The sequence below is a fragment of the Mustela nivalis genome (genome assembly GCF_964662115.1).
Source record: "Mustela nivalis genome assembly, chromosome: 5".
Classification (NCBI taxonomy): domain Eukaryota; kingdom Metazoa; phylum Chordata; class Mammalia; order Carnivora; family Mustelidae; genus Mustela; species Mustela nivalis.
In genome coordinates, this window is record NC_139024.1 from 64837679 (window position 1) to 64859982 (window position 22304).

At 37.6% G+C, this 22304-nt stretch overlaps 1 protein-coding gene across 1 annotated transcript in view; it reads right to left on the minus strand.

Moving 5' to 3' along the window:
- The window catches only part of PDE7B (phosphodiesterase 7B), a 314255-nt gene that overhangs the window by 185209 nt on the left and 106742 nt on the right, over window positions 1-22304 (minus strand). The window contains exon 2 of the mRNA XM_082731015.1: window positions 20897-20957. Within this exon, the coding sequence (XP_082587141.1) occupies window positions 20897-20957 (61 nt within the window). The remainder of the gene's footprint in view (window positions 1-20896; window positions 20958-22304) is intronic.

Here is a 22304-nt window from a genome sequence, read left to right on the forward strand (position 1 = left end):
GATGTCTATCAACAGATGAATGGATGAAGAAGACATGCTGTATATATATAATGGAATACTGTGCAGCCGTAAAAAACATGAAATCTTGCCATTTGCAACAATGTGGATAGAACTAGAGGGTATTAAACTAAACAAATCAGAGAAAGTTAATTATCATATGATCTCTCTGATATGAGGAATTTGAGAGGCAGGGTGGGGAGTCATGGGGGGAAGGGAGGGAAAAAATGAAACAAGATGGGATCGGGAGGGAGACAAACCAAAAGAGACTCTAAATCTCAGGAAACAAACTGAGGGTTACTGGAGAGGGGGTAGGGGTGGGTGGCTGGGTTATGGACACTGGGGACAGTATGTGCTATGGTGAGTGCTGTGAATTGTGTAAGACTTATGATTCACAGACCTGTACCCCTGAAACAAAGAATGCATTATATGTTAACAACAACAACAAAAAGGATCTTGGGCCCTATACTGCAGACTCACTGAATCAAAAAGGCATTTTAACAATATGTTCAGGTGATTTGTGTGTATTTTGAAGTTTGAGAAACACTGGCCTAGAGAACTGTGTAGGATGTCCTCCAACCTGTATCTCTGAACTCAGTTCCTTCTGCCACTCTCACTTTTGTCCATGTAATTCCAACTCACCTTCTGGCTGTTTCCCACCCTTTGTGGCTCTTTCTCTGCCTAGAATGCCTTCTTCTTCTTCTTTTCCTTTTTAAGACTTTATTTATTTGAAAGACAGACAATGAGAGAGGGAACACAAGCAGGGGGAGTGGGAGAAGGAGAAGCATGCTTCCTGCAGAGTGGGGATTCTGACGTGGGGCTCTATCCCAGGATTCTGGGATCATGACCTGAGCCCAAGGCAGATGCCTAATGACTGAGACACCAGGCACCCCCCTGGAATATCTTCTTAGAGACTATCCTATCTGAAAAAGCAAGCCCTGTCCCCCTAAGATTTTCTTCTGCTTTGTTTTCTGTATAGTCTTTATTGCTACCTGAAATCATATGCATTTATCTAAATTTAATTTTTTCAGTCAATGACCTGTAAACTTCATGAGATCAGAAACCTTATTTTATTCACTGCTATTTCCTCCTCAGCAGAGAAGAATGGCTGGCACACAGTAAGTTCTCAATAAGTATTTTCAGGAAAGGTAAATATCTACAGTTCTGGTATAGGATAGGTCATTTTTGTGTGTGCTGATTCAATTAATTACTTTGCCTAGTAAAACACTCTCAGGCTACTGTTGATTAGAGTGTGGTGTTTTACTAATTCACCACTTTTTATGATTCCCCCTCTTATGTTATTTTTTCTTGCTTTCTAATCTCATCTTCCTTCTTCTTCTTTGGAAGAGCCATGGGGTTCTTTTCTATGACACAGTACCATAAAAATGGCCAGGAGTGATACAACAGGCAATTTCTACTCAACTTGCCAAAGCAACATGAAATAATACAAGTTTAATAATGATTTCATTATATAGCAGGTGCTGGCTGGAGTTTCTGGACTTCAAGCTTTTGAAATCAAAGAAAATTTTAAAATTGCAACCTTAGTGTAAAATCTTGGCAATAAACTCAGCACAGATGGCTGCAACATTTCAAGCTTTGTTTACAAAATAGTGAACTTATCTCTTGATCTGTGAGACACTTTTGCTCTCTAATGAGCCGAGGAAGATTCTAAAATATGAAGTGTCAATGAGCTCTGATTACTTCTTCATTACAGAGAAGTCTCTTCAAAACCGTCCCTGGAAAAAATGCATATTTTAATATACGTATCTGATGTATATTAAGAAACTCTTTTTTTTTTTTAATTATTTATTTGACAGACAGAGATCACAAGTAGGCAGAGAGGCAGGCAGAGAGAGAGAGAGGAAGGGAAGCAGGCTCCCTGCTGAGCAAAGAGCCAGATGCAGAGCTCGATCCCAGGACCCATGACCTGAGCCAAAGGCAGAGGCTTTAACCCACTGAGCCACCCATGCACCCCAAGAAACTCTTTTAAACTGAGGTTCTTTAGTCATTTGTTTCAATATGAATTTGAATCTGGTTCAGGGTGGTCAAAAGCAGGCTTTTTTTTTTTTTTCAAAAGCCACAGCATTCTTGCTGAGACTTCTGAAGAGAATACTTCCTCAGGAATCATGAAATTTCTCTTTCCTCAGGTACCTTGGCCTAATCATTTATAGTTTCTGTGGGCCTTCAGAGCCGGCACAAGTGACTCTATCTGCCTTTTAGTTATCAGTTGTGTCTACTTCTCCCATGACCTCTTGTCGTCTCCTCTGTACTCCAGGGTTCATTCTACCCAAAGCTTTCCTACTGTGTTGAGATGTATTTTTGGGAATGAAGATAAGCCAAACCATTTGGTCTAATATAAAGTTAAACATCACTGCTTTTTACAAACATCACATATGGACATAGACCCTAAATGGTTAATCAGGACACTTACTCCAGCTTATTTGCTGAGCAAGTCAGGCACTGGTGCCTGAGAGCAGACGGTTTGTTACTTCTGATCCCAGGTCACAGGTTTCAAGATTACCCCCTTCAGAGCATTATCCTAGTTTGTTGAAAGCTGAAACTTTGGTGACAGCAATTCTATTCAGTTAGTCGTGTTTCACCAAAAGCAAACGAAAGCAAAAAGCTAGTTCACTCAGCCACCATGGTTTCTAGATAAAAAGTAACCATACTTTTCATTCACCTGACATTGGCCTAGATGGCTGTTTTTCTTTTTCCACATGTGCTTTACTCATCCTACCTTGTTTTATCTTCAAAGTCATAAGCAGTGTAAAAGAGGAGTTTCAAGGGAGTTGTTGGCACAGTTGATGAAGAATTGGAGGCAGAGAGAGAAGGTGACATAGATTTTGTGAAGAGATAGGACAGGAAATTAGGCCTCTGACTCTCAGTTGCATCTCTGCATTAGAGAGTTTTCTGCAACTCCAGGGGGCAGCAGTCACATGTAGTCTAAGTCAATGGCACGCTGGGGTTGTGCAGGCACAACCTTCCAAGAATCCAAAGTCCCTGCTGTTTGCCATAATAAGATTCTTGGGGCATGCTTAACTCCGTTCATATCTGCAAACACTTACTTTTAAAGATGATAGAAAAAGTTGAAGTTTCTCTCTTTTGCTTTTTCGTGAAACTGATTTCCTGATTAACTAGGATTCTAAAGCTATGATTTAGGAAAAATCAGAGGGGATCTACTAAAACAGAGATTGGCCCCTCTATTAAAATTAAACAAAAAATAAGGTTTCTCTGTAGACAAATCATGTAAAGTTTTCCTAAGGAAGGAAAATTTCTTAAAGAAGAGATTGCCCATCACCTTTCCTTTCAAAATCTTAACCACTTTAGAGTGCTACTTCCCCAGTATGATTGTCTAAGTTAGATGAACATTAACCATAGATTTATCTCGACCGTCTGTAACATATGGCACTAAATCTGGTTATGGTTATTTCCCCCAATACATCCTTTCAATACCCATTTCAGGACAATGGGAATATACTTCTCTGAAACCATAATGCAGGCAAGCAAGCACTCTTTTCTTGTTTTGCTAATTTGAAAAATGAACATAATGTATCCAGTGTTTTAAAACATGACACCAATGCCCAAAAATTTCCGATGGCTCCTCTTCTCTTGCAGAATAAATCCAGAATCTGCACAATGACTCATGGGATCTGGCTCTCAGGATCTCTTAGCCCCCCCCCCCCCCCATTCTAAGCCTTTAGCACACTTGTCTTCCTCTGCTCCTTGGGTCCTGCCGGCTCACTCCTGCTTCATGGCTTTGTCATGTCCTCTTTCCTATACATAGGACACTACTGCAGAGCTTGGCTGATGCCCACCTTCTCAGGGAAAACTTTGGCTGTTCTAGTTAAAATCTGCACCCCTCCCCCATCCATCATGACTCCATTCCTTATAGGCACTGCTGCCTTATTTCTTTCTTAGGAGCGTGTCTATCATTGTTACCCTTAAAATAATGTAGTCTATAAATCACTTCTTTATGCTGCTTGCTGTCCATGTCCCATTAACATCTAAGCTCCAGGAGGACAAGAATTGTGTTTTTTTGTTTTATTTTCTGCCTCTTTTCTGTTGCCTAGAAGAGTGTACACAGTTGTAGGTACTCAATAGCTTATTTTTGTTGGATGAATCAGCACTATTCAATCATACAGCCATAGGATATTAGGTGATCCAAGCTCTGAATTAACCAGGCTCATATTATAAACAAGATAGCATACAAAACAATATTTTCCTTCCCTTGTCATTAATTTATAATTGTGCATTAGAAATCTTAGTGTTCAACACTGCTCTTTGTAATGACAACAGTTGTGGATATAATTTACAAGCTATATATTTTAGGGAGGTCACTGACTTTCCTTCCAGTGGAAGGTTTACTTTAAAAATAGACTCAGAAAAAAAACTTTTAATTTGAAAAACAGATGGATGGCTAATGGGGTCACAACACATTTTAATTTTCCTGTGAGAAAACAATAAACTAGATGATAGAGCCCGAACAAAGACTTGCCTGTCTCTCATTTCTCAGAAAAGTTCTCCATTGGGGTCCTGTCCCTGAACAACCTCTCAGAGCCTCTCCAGAGCGCACGAGATCACAACTGGACACGGCTTTCAGCTTTTTCCAATTTCTTTTTATCACGCTTTAAGGTTTTTTCCTTTTTTTAAGTTGCCAGCAGGTCCGTCTTTCCTCCCTCCGTCCCTCCCTTCCTTCCTTCTTACCTTTTTTTCCTTCCTTCCTTCCCTCCCTCCTGTCTTCCTTCCTCCCTTCCTCCTTTCTTCCTTTTTTTTTTTTTTTAGATTTTATTTATTTATTTGACAGAGATCACAAGTAGGCAGAGAGAGAGGAGGAAGCAGGCTTCCTGCTGAGCAGAGAGCCCGAAGTGGGGCTCGATTCCACGACCCTGGGATCATGACCTCAGACGAAGGCAGAGGCTTTAACTCACTGAGCCATGCAGGCATCCCTCTTTCTTCCTTTTTAAACAGACTTTTTAAGAAGAACATCTTTAGGTTCACAGCAAAATTGAGCAGAAAGTACCAAGATTTCCCATATATCTTCTGCCCCTCCATGTGCACAGATCTCCCTATTATCAGCATCCCTGTCCAGAGTGGTACATTTGTGACAACTGATGAACCTACATGGACACAACATTATCACTCACATTTCCACTTTACAACAGGGTTGACTCTTGGTGTACGTTCTGTGAGTCTGGACAAATGTATAATGTCACGTATTGACCATTATAGTGTCGTACAATGCAATCCCACAATCAAAGGTTCTTTCTTTTTTATGTTGTTGTTTTTTTTTCTACTCTAAAAGTTATAAATACATGCTGATGGGATGAAGGTTGTGAAATAAAGAGAAAATATGATGAATCAAAGAAAGTTAATTTTTTCCCTACAACTAAAATTATATACATAAACACACACATTTATGACCATACATATTTGGGAAAACACAGTATATATGTAGTTCTTAATACAGTTCTATGTCTGCAGGATCTTCTTATATTTGAGATAGACTTTAGGACATGCAGAACCATTAAACATTTCTCCTTGTTTCTTTCTGAAAGTAGAATAGCTAGTTGTCTACAATTATTGCATGTATACCTTTATTCACTTAGACAAAAACTTTGTGCTTTTTGAGTCTCTGTTGAGGAAAAGGAAAGAAATAGAGATCTTGAACTTGGAAAACTGCAATCTTCTCCCGTTTGCTTGCTTGCCTACTGAAAGTTAGGAATTTTCCTGGCATATTTGAAATATCTCATGGTAACCCCCTGAGGGGGTCTCTGAGACAGAGTCAGGACGTCTGTGTATGCATGTTACAATTTGGAGAATCTAAGGAAGTTCCACAGGGTTTTGTTCCATAATGTTTCACAGCATTTGTACAGTGAGCCCTCCCTGACCCCTGGTACAACAGATTCTGCGCACGTTTGTTCTGGAGAGTTTCCATTGGCCACGGAACCACAAACCTCAGTTACTTGACTTTCATATTGTTTTGCAATTTCTGTGCTATTTCATGGGCTTTTAGCTATGACACAAGGCAAAGGATTGCTAGGATTCCATGAAACTCTGCAGAGGGAATGGTTGATCTCAGAGAGTCCATTTGTTTTGGGAGAAAGTGACTTTTTGAGAGATAATTTAATAAAAACCACAATTCCTCTCCAAGCTGTAGCAACCAAACTACTGGTTACCCCAAGGCACAGTTCCTATTACAAACACCTCCCCATGTAGGTCCATTTCACCACTGGAATAAGTTCTCAAAGCTTTGACACTTGTCAGGTGTAGGTTTTAGTAAGGCAAACAAACCATAAGAAACAAGCTTCGTGCCCTAAGAAATCAGAAAAACAACCTAAATCTCTCTTATTTTTTTCCCCCTCTTAAACATTTATTTATTTGGGAGAGAGAGAGAGTGACCCTAAGCATGTGCACTGAGGGGAAGGGCAGAGGGAGAGAAAGTCCCAAGCAGATCTCCATGCTGAACATGAAGCCCAATCCCCAGCCAAAATCAAGAGTTGGTTGCTTAACCCACTGTGCTACCCAGACGACCCTACACTTTCTAATGGATGTTTAGGTCAAACTCCTTGAGGGCGGAAACAATTTCTTTTCACTCTTGGATAACTACCATTTAGCATAATTCTTGGCACATAGTAGTTGTTCAATAAATTCTTGTGGACTAAACAAAACGTGAGTATGTCCCATTAACTGTTTTTTAAATTAACATATGATATGTTATGAAATCTCTTTTATTATAAAACTAATGATTACTCATTGCTGAACACTTGGAATGTATAGAGAAACAAAAAGAAAAATAAAAATCATGCACGATCCCACCATCAATAAAGCCAAAAACATCCTTGAGTACTGGGAAACTATAATCCTCTTATTCCACTCAGTTGTGATATTGGGTAAAGGTGACTCTTTTAGCATACCTGGAAATACCCAAACTAAGAGAAAAAAAAAGGCAAAAAGGTAAAAAGGGAAAATAAAAAATTTTGCTGTTTTATTTTTAAAGCAAGTGTGAATAAAATCCATGAAACACATATGAAGTTAAGATTAGAATCACTCTGCTATGTGATTTTATAGACTCACTCTGCTAATGACTAGACTATTGATTTGTCAGAATTAGATGTCTTCACTATAATTTTCATATTATAACTTCATACATAGAACTTCAGATCTTTAAAAAAATGGGTTAATCTTGGGCCCCCTGGGTGGCTCAGTTGGTTAAGCATCTGCCTTGGGCTCAGGTGACCATAGCAGTGTCCTGGAACTGAGTCCCACATTGGGCTCCCTGTTCAGCAGGGAGTCTGCTTCTCCTTCTCCCTGTGCCCCCCCTACTAGTGTACTCTCTGTCAAATGAATAAATAAAATCTTGAAAAAAATTGGTTAATTTTGTATTTTGTAGTAAAAGAAAAAAATGGAAATTAATTATCTCAACATAAAAGAGTTTTTATTTAGGAATTGGGTTTCTGTTTATAGTTCCACTGCGGGTGAGATGCACTTATTAGGATCACCTGTGGGAGAGCAGTTTCCAAGTATTCAAGGAAAAATAACTATTAGTTTCATTTGTGCAACAAACTCCAACTCTGTAATTCATTGTTAATCAACAAATGAAGTATATGTGTTTTACTACACCATTATCAACCTGATGATTAGTTTATGTAAATGACACAAGGTCTCATTAGAGGCTACTGCATAAAATGTTTGTATAGAGTTGAATGCTGAATTATACATTCTAACTTTTACTCAAAGGTAATTATTAAGTGTTAAATTATTCATTGGATTTCATACATGCTGGGAGGGTAAATTGGTACAGCCACTTTGGAAAACAATTTGGTGGAATCAGTTAAAGCTAAGCATATACATACCCTATTATTCAACAGTTGTAATTCTATGTAAATACTTAAGAGAAAATGTGTGTATTTTACACAAAAAGACATGCAAGAATGTTGATAGCAGTAACATTTTTAACACTTCAAAACCAGAGATTATTTGTGTTTCAGTTCAAAGCTAGGTAAATGTTCATTACCACTAGAATAAATAAAATAAATACACATGCCCACACACACGCACAAACCAAGGAATACTCTATAACAATGATCAGCGGTCTTTTTCTGTAATATGAAGGGTTTGGGGAATCGTATGGTCTCTATCAGAATTACTCAAATCTGCCAGTGCAGTGTGAAAACAGCCATAGACAATATAGAACGAGTGGGCATAACTATGTTTTAATAAAACTTTATTCACAAAAACAGGTCACAGTCCAGATTAGCCCATGGGCTATAATTTGCTTATGTCTGCTTTAAAGTAAAATAAACAAGAAAAAGAATGAACTGTAGTTATGTGCATCAGCATGAATGAATCTCATAGACAATGCTGACTTAAAGAAGGTAGACATAGGGGCTCAATTGGTTAAGCGTCTGCTTTCGCTCAGGTCACAATAACAGGGTCCTGGGTTCAAGCTCCACAGAGGGTTCCTTGCTCTGCGGGGAGCCTGCTTCTCCCTCTGCACCTCTCCCTCCCCTGTTTCCCCCTCAGTCCTTCACCCTGCTTTTTCCCCTGCGCCCCTCCCCCTGCTTGTGCTTTCTTTCTGTCTCTCTCTCTCAAAAAAAAAAAAAAATCTTTAAATAAATAAAGAAGGTAGACAGAAAGTAGAAAATGCTCTTTGATTCTATTTTTATATATTTCAAAATTAGGGGATGTGATAAAAGTCAGTAAGTCAGTATGGAATCTTTGGGAAATAATGTTGGGAAGGAGGCACGGGGGAAACTATATTGATCTGTGTGGTTTCACATAAATGTATTAATTTTATAAGAATTAATTGAGCTGCACATATAAAAATTGGATACTTCACAGAATTTAAGTTGTATTTCAATAGAAAAGATAAGAAAATTTTTCTACCTAAATAAACTAATAACTAAATAGACTAATAGCAGGTAGAAGGGCCAATAAATACACAAACTACAATTTCAACTGTTGAGGGATATCAGGCTTTTGATAAATAGAAACTTAAACACATGTACACATATTAGTTTATATTTACTAATGTTAAATACACTAACTGACAACTTGCTCTTTCAAAGATGCTAACATTTGAATCTAATTTCCCAAGTAGCTTTCCCTGAAGGAAAGTAAAGAAAATAGACATGCACAGTCACACAGTTTTTTTTTGTTTTTTGTTTTTAAATTGAATATGTTTCTGAGTCACCTGGGTGGCTCAATTAGTTAAAGGGCTGCTGTCAGCTTGGGTCACAGGCTCAGGATCCTGGTATTAAGCCCCACATCGGGCTCCCCTCTGAGCAGGGAGTCTGCTTCTCTCTCTCTCTGCTCTTCCTGACTGCTCATGCTTTCTCTCTTTCTCTCAAATAAACAAACACAGTATTTTTTAAAAAATTGAATATGTTTCCATTTTCAGCAGTACAATTGCTATAGAGGAAAAATCCTTGATTTGTTGGAATGACCTAAACATTTATACTATTTTGTGTGGTCACAAGTCTGAGACCTGATCAACCCTGAACTGGAGTTCAGGCAGGTGAACTAGGCTGGGAGAAGAAGTTACTGCCGTCTACTTGACCATCAAACCTGTGTCCAACTTTAAGGTCTTATGAAAGCAACATCTGAAAGAACTAAATCCCTTCAAATATCGAGAGATTTGCTTAACACTTACTCCCTTGGAATATGCATGCTAGATGAAAAAATGGAGAACTAATTCAACATTGACAGTTTGAGAGGAGGATCTTGTGACTAAGGGTCAAGGAGTGCAGTCCTGTGCAGGTTACCTTGGCTGGCACTTGGAGGAGAAGACCCCTAAGGAGAAAAGGGAAGGCAGAGTTCATGGATAGGCAACAGTTACTTTTTGGAAATATGTGTTTTGGACACTCTGTCGGTGTTTTATGCATTTTTTGTTTGTTTGTTTTTTTACAGATGGGCATTGATATTTTAGGTTATAGAGTTTGACCTCAGAACACAGTTCTCTTTGACCTATCTCTAGTCAGTTCTTTTCTCTTTCCTACATTAATTTCAAACCTTTACCTGCCTCTTCATGCTTGCATTTTCGATTCCTCTCCTTATTCTTTCCAGGATATCATCTGTTCTTCTTAACCAGAAGGGAAACAATTAAATGGAAATCTCAGTCTCTGCCCATCTCCACCTGATGGGTGTGTCTCCATCCTTACTCTTCCTTGTGCACCTTCCCCCCTTCTCTCTGCTGGAATGGGAAGACATAGCTCACAGCTATTCCCTTTATCTTCAGAAATATTCAGCCACTTCCTCTACTTCTCCTTTCTCCTGAATCAAAACATTCTCAAATCCTTCCCATCTTAAGAACTCTTTCTAGGTGCTATCATTATTCTTGCCTTTCCTTCTCAGTGCTCATTGGCTCCACACCACCACCCCCCGCACCCTTGACCTTCTACTAGTTATGCTCTTGCTGATTCTACCTTCAGTTTGCTGAATCCAATGAACGCCTTTAAGCCTGATCTTATTTGACTTCTGTACTTCACATTTTATCATGACCTTCCTTTTGAAACTCTCTCCTTATGGCTTAGACAATAGCATTCTCTCTTGTTTCCCATCTTTTTGCCCACTCATTCTTAACCTCCAACCTATTTACCCTTCTTGAGATTCTTCTTGATCCTGCTCAACCCTTCAGTGTGTTTCTTCCAAGCAATCCAAGGTGCCATTCATCTTCCTCTTCACCTTCTTCTGGGGACATCACCACTGATACGTTGTCATCAATTCCTTCTCAGAGATCACTGTTCTGAGCTCCAGACCCTCTACTATGTCTGGGAGTTCCTTCAGCATCTCAGGTTTGCTGTGTTCACAATTTAACTCATCATTTCTCCCAGTTGCACATCTATTTTCTTCCCCTACTGGGGAAGGTTGTCTGAGAGAGGGTGAAAAAGCACCTCTATTTAACTACATTTCCTATACTCAATCCATTATAAAATTCTATCATCCCCTTTCAAAGTCTCCTGAATTTCGTGCCTCCTCTCTTCCTTGATGTTGTCTCCATTTGGGCAGGACTCATCATTTCTCGCCTAATTATTACTGCGATTTCCTAAACTGGCCTCTCTTTCTCCAGGCTTGTCCTCCTCCAGGGCATTCTCTAGCAAACCAAGGGATCCATCTGAAACATAAATCTTACACTGTAGCTCCTTGGCTTGAACATCCTTAAATGGTTGTTTGTCCTGTTATAAAGCCCTTTAAATCTCACCTTCCTTTCCACCTTGATTATCTTATCATTTCTTTCCTCTGATTTTATTCTTCAGGCATAATGACTTACAGTTTCTTTATTTGGTCACATTAAGCTTCCTGCACTTGCTGCTCCTTTTGCCTGGAAATGCTAATGTCCTTTTCAGCAGGCTGCCCCTTCCCAGCCTCACAGTCCTGTGAGGACTTCTCTTTGACACTCACTTCCTTATCACCTCTTGCACAGACCTTTCTGACACTAATGCATCTCTTTCTTTCCACAAGACCCAGGCCCATCCTGCTTATGTTCTATCATGCTAGGTTGTTCTGTCTGTGTAGTTGTCCACACCCCACTAGACTGGAAGCCTCTGGAGATCAGCACCAACTTCAGTGTCTTCTCATCCCTACCCTGGCACTCCATAGGTATCTATAAATATCTGATGATTAAAAAAATTTTTGAAGTGTAGCTTCAGATGAAGGGTCTTTTCCTTCAGAGAGAAAATGAAACTACTACAAGACTGACACTTCTATCACTTAGGGATTTGATAGCCTCAGTTCTGATTGAATGCCCTTTGCTTGTGTTGTTATTCTCAGCTAGCTCTTATTGGAGCCGTGGATCCAGGCCGCATTCAGAAGCATGGTGTTTTGTTGCTGTGGAGATGTTGCAGCATTCCAGAGAAAGCAACCGTGAAACCAGGAGACTTATTTTTCTTATGCAAGGCAATAATGACTTCCAAATAAAAATTCTAAAAGTCAGGGAGATAATGCAGAAAAAACCTTTAAATCATAAACCTCGTAAAATAATTTTCTGTCTATTCCTATAAACATAAAGAAGGCAAAATAATGGGCCTCCTTCTGTTTTCTCAACACAATGTTTCATCTGCAGAGGAAGAAACTGTCATGATAGGGAGTCTACCTGCTCATTATATCAACTTTCAGAATACCCCGAGCGGGCGGTTGAGCATACGGTGGTGCTCAAGAAATATGTGTTAGTCACCTGATTCTTAGGCTAGGTTCTAACTCTCTATTTGAGAAGAACTACGTATTTATCATCCTGTAACCTAAAGTAATATGCTTGGGAAACTGCTGATTAGTTCATGTAGGAGCTCTCCTATCCCTTGGCTGAGGTAACAGATGGTTTTAAATTCTACACCAACTGGTGTTTGATACACCTGCTCCATGCCCTGCAGATGGTGATGCTATCCTCACAAATGCATTGACAGGTATCCATTCAGCAAATATTGGGTCCCCGTTACAGGCTTAGGTAGCTAAACGCCATTCCAGTTGTTAGACACTCAGCAGTGAATAAAACTATGTCCTTGCTCTTGCGATATTTGCATTCTGCTGGTGGGGTAATGTTGCAGCACAGCGATTAACAGACAAATGTAAAATATGTCATTTGGTGATCAATGCAATGAAACATAAAACAAAGCTGACCCTGAGTGATGGGGATAATGCCTCCACTGCCTTTTCTTGGAAATATCCAGGTTTCAATTTGCTCTCTTTTGAAAGGCAGAGAATATCATCCATGCACAGGCATATAGGAATAACGAATCGATCTCTTCATATGATGTGAATGAAGTGCTTTGTCAGAGCAAGTTAGAGTTAATTCAAATTCCTGAGGCATTTTAATCTTGATAAATCAAAGTTAAGCAACTTGAAACTTTTGTTTTTAAACATAGACCTTTGGTTTTAAGGTCAGGTACACATAAAATAGCTCTTAACAACAATCTTGCTGTAATAACCTCTGAGGAGCAGATGCTTACTTATAGATTGCAAATAGGCACTTGAAAATATCTCTTCACTTGAATCAAACTGAGATAGTTTAAAGATTTATTTATTTATTTGAGTGGGAGAAGGAGAGAGAATCTCAAGCAGACTCTGCGCTGAGTGTGGAGCCATGTGTGGGGCTTGACCTCATGACCCTGAGATCATGACCTGAGCTGAAGCCAAGAGTCACACATTTAACCAACTGAACCACCCTGGCTCCCCCAAGCTGAGACAGTTTAATATTTGTAATATATCAAAACTGTCAGTTGGCATGTTAAAAGTACAGCTGATAGCAAATAAAATGTAATGACTTAGAACAAATTAGTTATTAGGATGTAACAGAAATAATACTTATATTTCTAGTACTTCTAAAAGTTTACAGAATGTTTTAATATTTATTAGTTGATCCTTAACAAAACTGATAAGGTACATAATAATAGTTATTATTATTTATGGCTGACTCTGTTTTAGGGAAGAGTAAACTGAAGTTACAAACTTTAAGTGACTTGTCTTTAGCCACAGCATTGAAGCTGGTTCCTTTAAATACCCTGTTCTTTCTGTTATACTACAGTGGCCCACTTTGATATCAAATATTATTTTTCTCTGAAACAGTGTGTATTAATTTTGAGAAAAAGATTTATGCTCCTCAAAATTGTCTATATACAGAGATCATATGCTGATGCCAGTGGAAAAAAAGAAAAATATTAATATCAAAAACTCCCCATTTTATTAGATGTCAAAGTTCCAAAACATAAAAAATATCAATTTTCTCTAGTATAAAAGATAACAGTACTGTTTTACTTCTTAAATGAAATACTATGATATTTAGTATCAAATAGAAATGATTAAATGAACATATATATATTTTTTAATTTATTTATTTGACAGAGAGAGATCACAAGTAGGCAGAGAGGCAGGCAGAGAGAAGGAGGAAGCAGGCTCCCTGCTGAGCAGAGAGCCCGATGCGGTACTCGATCCCAGGGCCCTGAGATCATGACCTGAGCTGAAGGCAGCGGCCCAACCCACCGAGCCACCCAGGCGCCCCGGTTAAATGAACATATTAAAAAAAATCAAACCGGGACGCCGGGGTGGTTCAGTTGGTTAAGCAGCTACCTTCGGCTCAGGTCATGATCCCAGGGTCCTGGGATCGAGTCCCTCATCGGGCTCCTTGCTCGGCAGGGAGCCTGCTTCTCCCTCTGCCTCTGCCTGCCTCTGTGTCTGCCTGTGCTCACTCGCTCTCTCTCCCTCTGTCTCTGGCAAATAAATAAATAAAATCTTAAAAAAAAAAAAATCAAACCTAGAATTCAGGTGATGAGGTCCAAATATTATGTTGAGTTAAAAGTATTTAATTTCACGAGTATCTGGTGAATGGCTGTACTTAACAACTGCACAGTAGAAACTAGTTTATAGAGTATTCTATAAAATTCTAGGACTGAAAAAAACACTCTCTAAAGAAAAGACCAGAACTCTCTCTTATCTGATACTTCTGCTCTTTTTAGAGCTAATGACAGCAGTCAAACTGTCCACAGTCAGGCCTCCAATTCCTTTTCAACTTATCCTTTCATCATCCCTGTGCCTGAAACACTTCCTGCTGCCCCCTTCTCCCCAGGTTTCTTTTATCTGGGCTTTCGAATACGGCCATGCATCCAGCTAGAATCCTGCCATTTTCTCAGCCTCTGTATATCCAAATCTACACGTCTTCATATTCCAGCTGTATGTGCCCTTTCCATCTTTTGAAGTCTCAACATACTTCATCTTTATTATTACTATTTTTTTGTATATGCGTTCTCTCAAGCTGATGCTGCAGATTTTGGGGTTCAGGGCTTGAAATGCTTCCTGGAGGTAAACCCTCCAAGGGCAAGACACACGTCCCATTGGCCATGCATTACTAGTGTCCAGTACAATACCTTGCATATAATAGATATTCAGTGTATATCTGTTGAATGAATATTGAAGGATGACTTCGAGCTACCATACAACTTTGAATGTATTCAATACTTTTATTTTTTTTAAAGATTTTATTTATTCATTTGACAAACAGAGATCACAAGGAGGCAGAAAGGCAGGCAGAGAGAGAGGAGGAAGCAGGCTCCCTGCCAAGTAGATGCGGGGCTCGATCCCAGGATCCTGGGATCATGACTTGAGCTGAAGATAGAGGCTTTAACCTACTGAGCCACCCAGGCGCCCCTGTATTCAATACTTTTAAAAAAGTGTTCTCATATTTATATAATGTTTCACTTTTCAGTTGCTTTTCTAAACACTATTAATGTCATCAATAAATAATTCGTTATTTTGATTATCATCAATTTGTTTGTGTTCAATTGTTTATTATTTATTTACCAATTTATTGATGCATAAATGATATTTAGGACATTAACAGCAAGCAATGTCTCCTCATAGAACATTTTATTCTATCACCAGAATAACCCCTCGGCTAGAAAGAACAGATGTTTCTATTTCCACTTTGCAGAAAAACAATAAATTAAAGCCTAAAGACAAAACATATTCTATGAATACACAGTTAATTTTTCAGCGGTGGGGCTAGAAAACAAGTCTCTCTTTGCTTATGTTATATGCGAGTAAAACACTGATTTTGTGTTATTTTTTGCTTTGAAACTGGTAACCATTTTAACTGATTTATAAGAAACTTCAACCAAAAGCCTGACAGTATGAACACCCCCTTCTAAGCCATGGTTCTAAAAAACTGCATATTTTATGTTGATATAAGACACCAATTAGCATGAAAACATCACAGATGAAATAAAAGCAGCATCACTGAAAATTTCAAACTGTAAAATTAAACCTTGATAGAGGTTGGAGAAATTGAGCCAACAAAATGCCATAAGTTATGGATTAAAGGAAATGCAAATCAAAACCACAATGAGATATCACCTTACACCTGTCAGAATAGCTAAAAACAAAAAAGATAAGAAATAAGTGTTGAGGATGTGGGGAAAAAGGAACTCTTGTATATTATTGGTGGGGATGCAAACTGGTGCAACCACTCTGGAAAACAGTGGGAATTTTTCTCAAAAAATTAAAGATAGAAATACCACATGATCCAATAATCCCGCCATTGGGTATTTACCCAAAGAAAACAACAAAAATAATTCAAAGAGATATATGCACCCCTGTGTTTATTGTAGTGTTAATTACAATAGCCAAGATATGGAAGCAACCTAAGCGTTCATCCATAGTGGAATGGATAAGGAAGATGTGCTATACACATACACAATGGAATATTACTTAGCCAAAAAAAAAAAAAAAAAAAAAAAAGAAAGAAAAATTTGTGCCATTTGCAACAACATGGCTGGACCTAAAGGGTATGAAATAAATCTGACTGAGAAAGGCAAATACCATATGATTTCACTCAAATATGGAATCTAAAAAAACAAAATAAATGAATAAACAGACAAACAAAAAGCAGAATCAGACTTATAAACTGATGGTTGCCAGAGGCAGGGGGTGGAGGGATGGACAAAAATGGGTGAAGGGGGGTGGGAGACAAAGGCATCCAGTTATGGAATAGACTCACAGGAATAAAAGGCAGCTTAGGGAACACAGTCAATGATATTGTAATAATGTTGTATGATGACAGATGGTAGCTACACTTGGGGTGAGCACAACATAATGTACAGAGAAGCTGAATCATTGTGTTGTTCATCTGAAGTTAATGTAACATTGTGTGTCAGTCGTACTCAAATAAAATAATTAAAACAGCCTTCCTCCCCAAACGACTACAAAATAAGGCTTACTATTTAAGAGAATCTCCCTCTAAGAATAAGGAGAAAGAAGCAGTTATAAGAGGCATCAAGTCTGTTGGGGAATTCTTTTTTAAAAGTTTCTTTTCCCAAAATTTATCATTTCACAGAGTGAGGTCAGCAAGTAGACTAAGAAGGGAATCAACACTGCTCACTTTATGAAATATTTAAAAATATGCTTGACTTTTTGTGAATCAGTTTGATTCATTATATTTAAAAAGTAAAATCCTTTGTAACTCATCATACTTTATACATTACTTGTGCAATAAGCTAATTTCTCTTCCACTTCCTCTTTCTTTTGGTATCAGCTCATTATACCTAAGTAAGACACAGGTCTTGCTATATACCCTTGGATATAGTTATATGAGTTTCTGAGGTCAGTTTGGGCTTAAGAGAAATCTTATGACTAAATTTTAAAAAGGATGGAGTTGGGAGGGTGGAGTATTAAACATATGTCCTAAGGATAAAGGGAAGAAGAAGTAACTTTTGTTACAATTTGATGCTTAACTCAATTACCCATGTTTGCCTTCTCTGAGGAATGAATACTCAGTACTCAGTGTAGCCAGCCCTGCAGGACATCTTTATTTACCTTCATATCCAACACGAACCATTCCCCTCAACACAGAAATGATTCTCTGTAAGACCTACACAAGACAGTCATTGCTCCCACTTAAAACTGCATTGGATTCGTGTTTCAGAGTAATTCAAGGTGAATTTTACACTTATATCTCATTGAATGTAATGAGTCAGAAGCACAACTTTGGTGAGGATGGCTTACATCTGAAAGTTATGAACTACACAGTTTAACTCATACACTCCAAGTATTTTTCATAATGATCTGGGGATGCACCAGCGGGAGAGACGGAAATGGCAAACGGTGTCCCTGGCTAGTGACCCTCTTCCATATTCTGTCTCCACTGTGTGGAGCCAGAGCACTGTGGCATGTAAGTGGGAAAAGAGGGAACTCTTGGGGGTTACAGTGAGCCCCAAACTTCACAACTTAAAACCATGGATGTCTCTAGTTGGCCTCCCTTAGGGATCTCAGTTCTGAGGTGGCATAAAGACTGGACGTGAAGGGATGGAAATGTTTGGTTTGGTTTTCTTGTTTGGAAATTCTGATTTATTAATAAAAATGTGGTAACATTACCTGTGAAAATACAAATGATGCTCATGACTGGCAACACTTAGAAAACTTAAATCCCTTAAAATAACAGAGTCTATCTTTTACTGTTGGAGAGACAAAGTTTTCTCAAGAAATGCTTTAGGAAGTCATAAGTGCATGATCACAGTTTCCTCTCAAAGGAAGCAACAAATAATTCAGATAATGGTGAAGAGGTGTTTTGTTGTCGTGTGAGCATAAATTCCCTTTCTTGATGAAATATAAGATATGCTCTCATTTACAGTGAGTCACATGTTCATAACTTGATTTTCTCTTATTTTAAGGGAATAAACCATTTGACTTCACTTCTCTTATTATCTTGTACCATATTGCTGTGAAATGATGGCCCCCGGGTACACCTGGGTACACCAGGGGTACAACCTGTTAATGGTGGGTTATGCATGTGTATTGATACCCATAATAATTTAATAATTTCATTTTGTACTCTCCTTCATCTAAGATTTCAAAGAACTTTGCAAACATTTCAGTTAAATTTTGTAACAATCCTCTTAAAAAGATAAGCAGGAAAAAGTCTAAGCCTTCTTAGATGTAAGTTCCTTGAGGGCACAATTTTCACTATGTGAATATATCAAGCTTTCTAGGCATGACATTATTTTTGACACCACATAACCATCTACCATCCATTTTAAAGGTAAAATGCATGAATGTTCTTCCTATTCCATCTTTACTTTTCCTGTGTCCTCAAACTAATAAAAACTTCCATTCTCATAATGACTTTATATTATTTAGTTCTATACCACTAAGAAAATAGAAATCTAATAAACTAATGAAATCTGCAGGCTTAATAATATACTGCTGTTACCAAGACTATTCGTATTTTGAAAGAAATATTGTGCCTTAATTTGCTTAGAATAAATGATCTAATTATGTAGGTGTTTAGGATAGATACCACCTGTCATATATTTAAGTGCTCAATTAATTATAATTGTTATGATAGCAATAGTCATATGGAACTGGTTAATAAAGTATATTTCTAGTTTTTGAATATTGTATAATGAGGCAGATTTACTGGGGATGCATTTCATGGCCAGGAATGTGTTCCGGCAGCTATACAAAACATTCCATATAATCTAGAAGAGATGGGAAGATGACTGGCCTTACTTTAGGGAAGAGAAATCTATAGGCAGTAGTAGACAGTCTGCTGCTATCCCTGTCCCTGCTATAAACTAAATAAGTAACTCACAGGGAAACCAGGACAAAGGAGAATTCAGGCAAAATAGATGATGCTCATGTGCTTAAAATGATTATGGGTTAAAAAAATTGATTGAAATTACTAGATTAGGTGGAAGCTATAATCATATAATATTTTAATAGTATTAAGGTACCCTATTTGACAATTTACTTCAATTTTATTATCTATAAAATGAAGATAATAACAGCATCAGCTTCATCCTATTGTTGAAAAAATTAAATGGGTTAATTGATGAATAGATTTGATGTGATGGTGGAATGTTTTCCCAACTCCAACATTGGGATATAATGGCTGGACAAAGAATTTTTTTCTGCTTATCTGTCTGTCTGTCTATCTATCTATCTATCTCATAAGAAATAAGGGATATTTGAAATGGCTGTATGGATGCTATGCTATGTTTCTTGTTACGTATTTCCAATAAAATACTCATTTAACAGGGGATATAGCCACCATCTTAACTAAAATGAAAACATATAAGAACTGCAACAAAGGTTTAAAACACTATTACAAAAAAATGAGGAGGATCAGGAGGTTGGGAAATATGGTATCTGCTTTTGTTAGTTTTTAGTTTTTATGTTTTTGGTTATTTTTCAAGCCATGAGCAATCTTTGGTTACTATTATCCGATTATCTTAGATTACACATTACCAAGACCATCCCATGCCTCTATCTTGCTGATTTTGAGTCATCTCACTAAAAACTAGGCTGTCAACCTATGAGGTAGCCAGAGAAAATGGAAGAGCTAGAATGAATCCTTTTGTTCTTTGCTAATGAGTATTTTTCAAGATTGGAATGGACAATGGTAAGATTTTTGTGAGTCAAATTTAGGGATTATTTTTCTTTATCCAAGCTACTGTTTTATTTTATTTGAATAATTAACCAAAAGCTTAATAGACATAGCTTAGTGATTTAAATAAGTTTAAATACTATACCTAAACCTTTACAGTTTAAAAACATTTATGTTATGATTTGGACAATTCCTTACTTGGAGGTGAAGTACATCTCTTATATTCTCTTTACTAGCTTTCTAACTTATACAATGAGGAAAATCATATCAACTTCATTTCTTAACTGAATATTATATATTTAAAGGTTTGTGAAAGGTGTTGATGATAGATCATCCCACAAGAACAAATGATTTTTCATTACAATGTTGCAATTCTGTTACAAAGGCAATGCCAGTAATTGTGCTAACTTTAAATTAGTTCATATGTATATTTCTCCCAGGCTCTAGTAAGAGCTTTGTGCTGTGATGTAAATTCTTAATAGTTTACTTACTTACCATTCTGGTTTAGGAATTACAGTGTGATTCCTTTTTTTTTTTTTTTTAAAGATTTTATTTGTTTGATAGATAGAGATCACAAGTAGGCAGAGAGGCAGGCAGAGAGAGAGGGAATCAGGCTCCCTGCCAAGCAGAGAGCCCGATGTGGGGCTCAATTCCAGGACCCTGAGATCATGACCTGAGTCAAAGGCAGAGGCTTAACCCACTGAGCCACCCAGGCACCCCAACAGTGTGATTCTTATTTTTCATCACATTTGCCTCTATACAAGGCACCCAATTCTATGTTATGCCGACGATCCAAGAGTAATTCTGACAGACTAAGAAGCATGGTTCTTGACTTATTGACAGTTAATAAAATCTAAACCTTTTTATCATCAAGTGTTCCACATATAAATGTACTATCCCTGTCTATACACCTATTAAAAAAACCCATAGGCCTCTGTAATATGCAACAAAAGACTGTCAGTAAGGCTACAGAGCAACAGGAAGTCCACGTGACATCAACATACTTAATATATATAAAATGAGAAGGCTTCTTACCTAGCATGCAAACACATTTGACATTCTGATCAGGGTTTTCAAACAAGATTTCGCCACACCTCTGAAAGAGAAGGAAAGCCATAATTATTTAAAGATCTTATATTAGTGTTCCCAAGACAATGTGTCTTCATAACTGGACATCACCATAACTTCACTCTACTTTTCATGTTTTGCTTGGTTAATTAAGTCGAGGGATTTGTGTCACAAGCAGAGAATTTCCTGGTAGTAAATGTTTAGGAGGTAAGTTGGGATAAATTGTTCCTTCATGCCTCATGAGTCTGCCCGGGGCTGATTTTGTGTGCTCTTCTGAGGAGTTGTGAGTTGTGGCCAGAGATGAATTAGGTGTCTAATGTTTTCTATTTCAGTGGAAGACATGTAATCTTTAGATCTAATACTCTGAGGTTAATCACTCTCAAAATTGGTCCTTATTCAGACTGAAATTATTCTAAACTACCCACTCTGCAATCAAACACAGATATTGTAGGCACAAAACTAAGTGGCCTACACTGAACTCTCTGAACCTGAAGGAAACAAATAAGGAAATGATGAAAAAGTGGCCCTCGTGATGCTCTTCCTGAACTCACAGACTCATGGAAATAGCGACTTTCTTATCTATATCTTAGTTTCAACTTGCTTGTTAAAAGTTTTGTGCAAGGTGAACTCTGGAGATAACCATCAGCTATTGAGAATGGACTACATTTATGTATATGACTGAAAAATGGTTAGTACCTGAATAAGTAAATAAATCCTCTAAAACTGAGAAGAAAACAGCACATAATTCAATAGAAAAATGGATGAAGGTACGAGCAATGCATGGAAGGGGGGATCCAAATGGTCAATAAACACAGAAAATAAATTCAACCACATTAATAACCAAGAATCAGCGAATTAAAGGTAAAATGAGGACTATTTTGAATTCATCTGTGTGGCAAAACTTACGGGTCTGGTAAGAACAATTGTTACCAAGAATGTAGGGAAAGGGTACTCTCACATACTGGGGTTTGGAATATAAAATGATAGAACTACTTCAGAGAAAAATTGGCAAAATATAGTAAAGTTGAAATGTGCACATCCAATGACATAGCAAGTCATCTTCTAGACCAATGACTGGAGAAATTTACTTAAACAACTTTAATGTCCAGCTACAAAACAGCTAAATATATTTTTCATACATTGGAATGCTATACAGTAGTTAAAATGAATAAACTAGGGTTATGTATATTTTATTTGGGGGAGGATTATACATATTTTAAAAACATAAATTATATATGTGTGACATGTACATGTGAATGTATAATAATAAAGTTATATAACGATAATGCTCCAATTATGTGAAATATATAGTGTTCAAATCATGCAAAGACATAAAATTTTCAAATCATATAAAACATATAAAAACTGTCTCCAA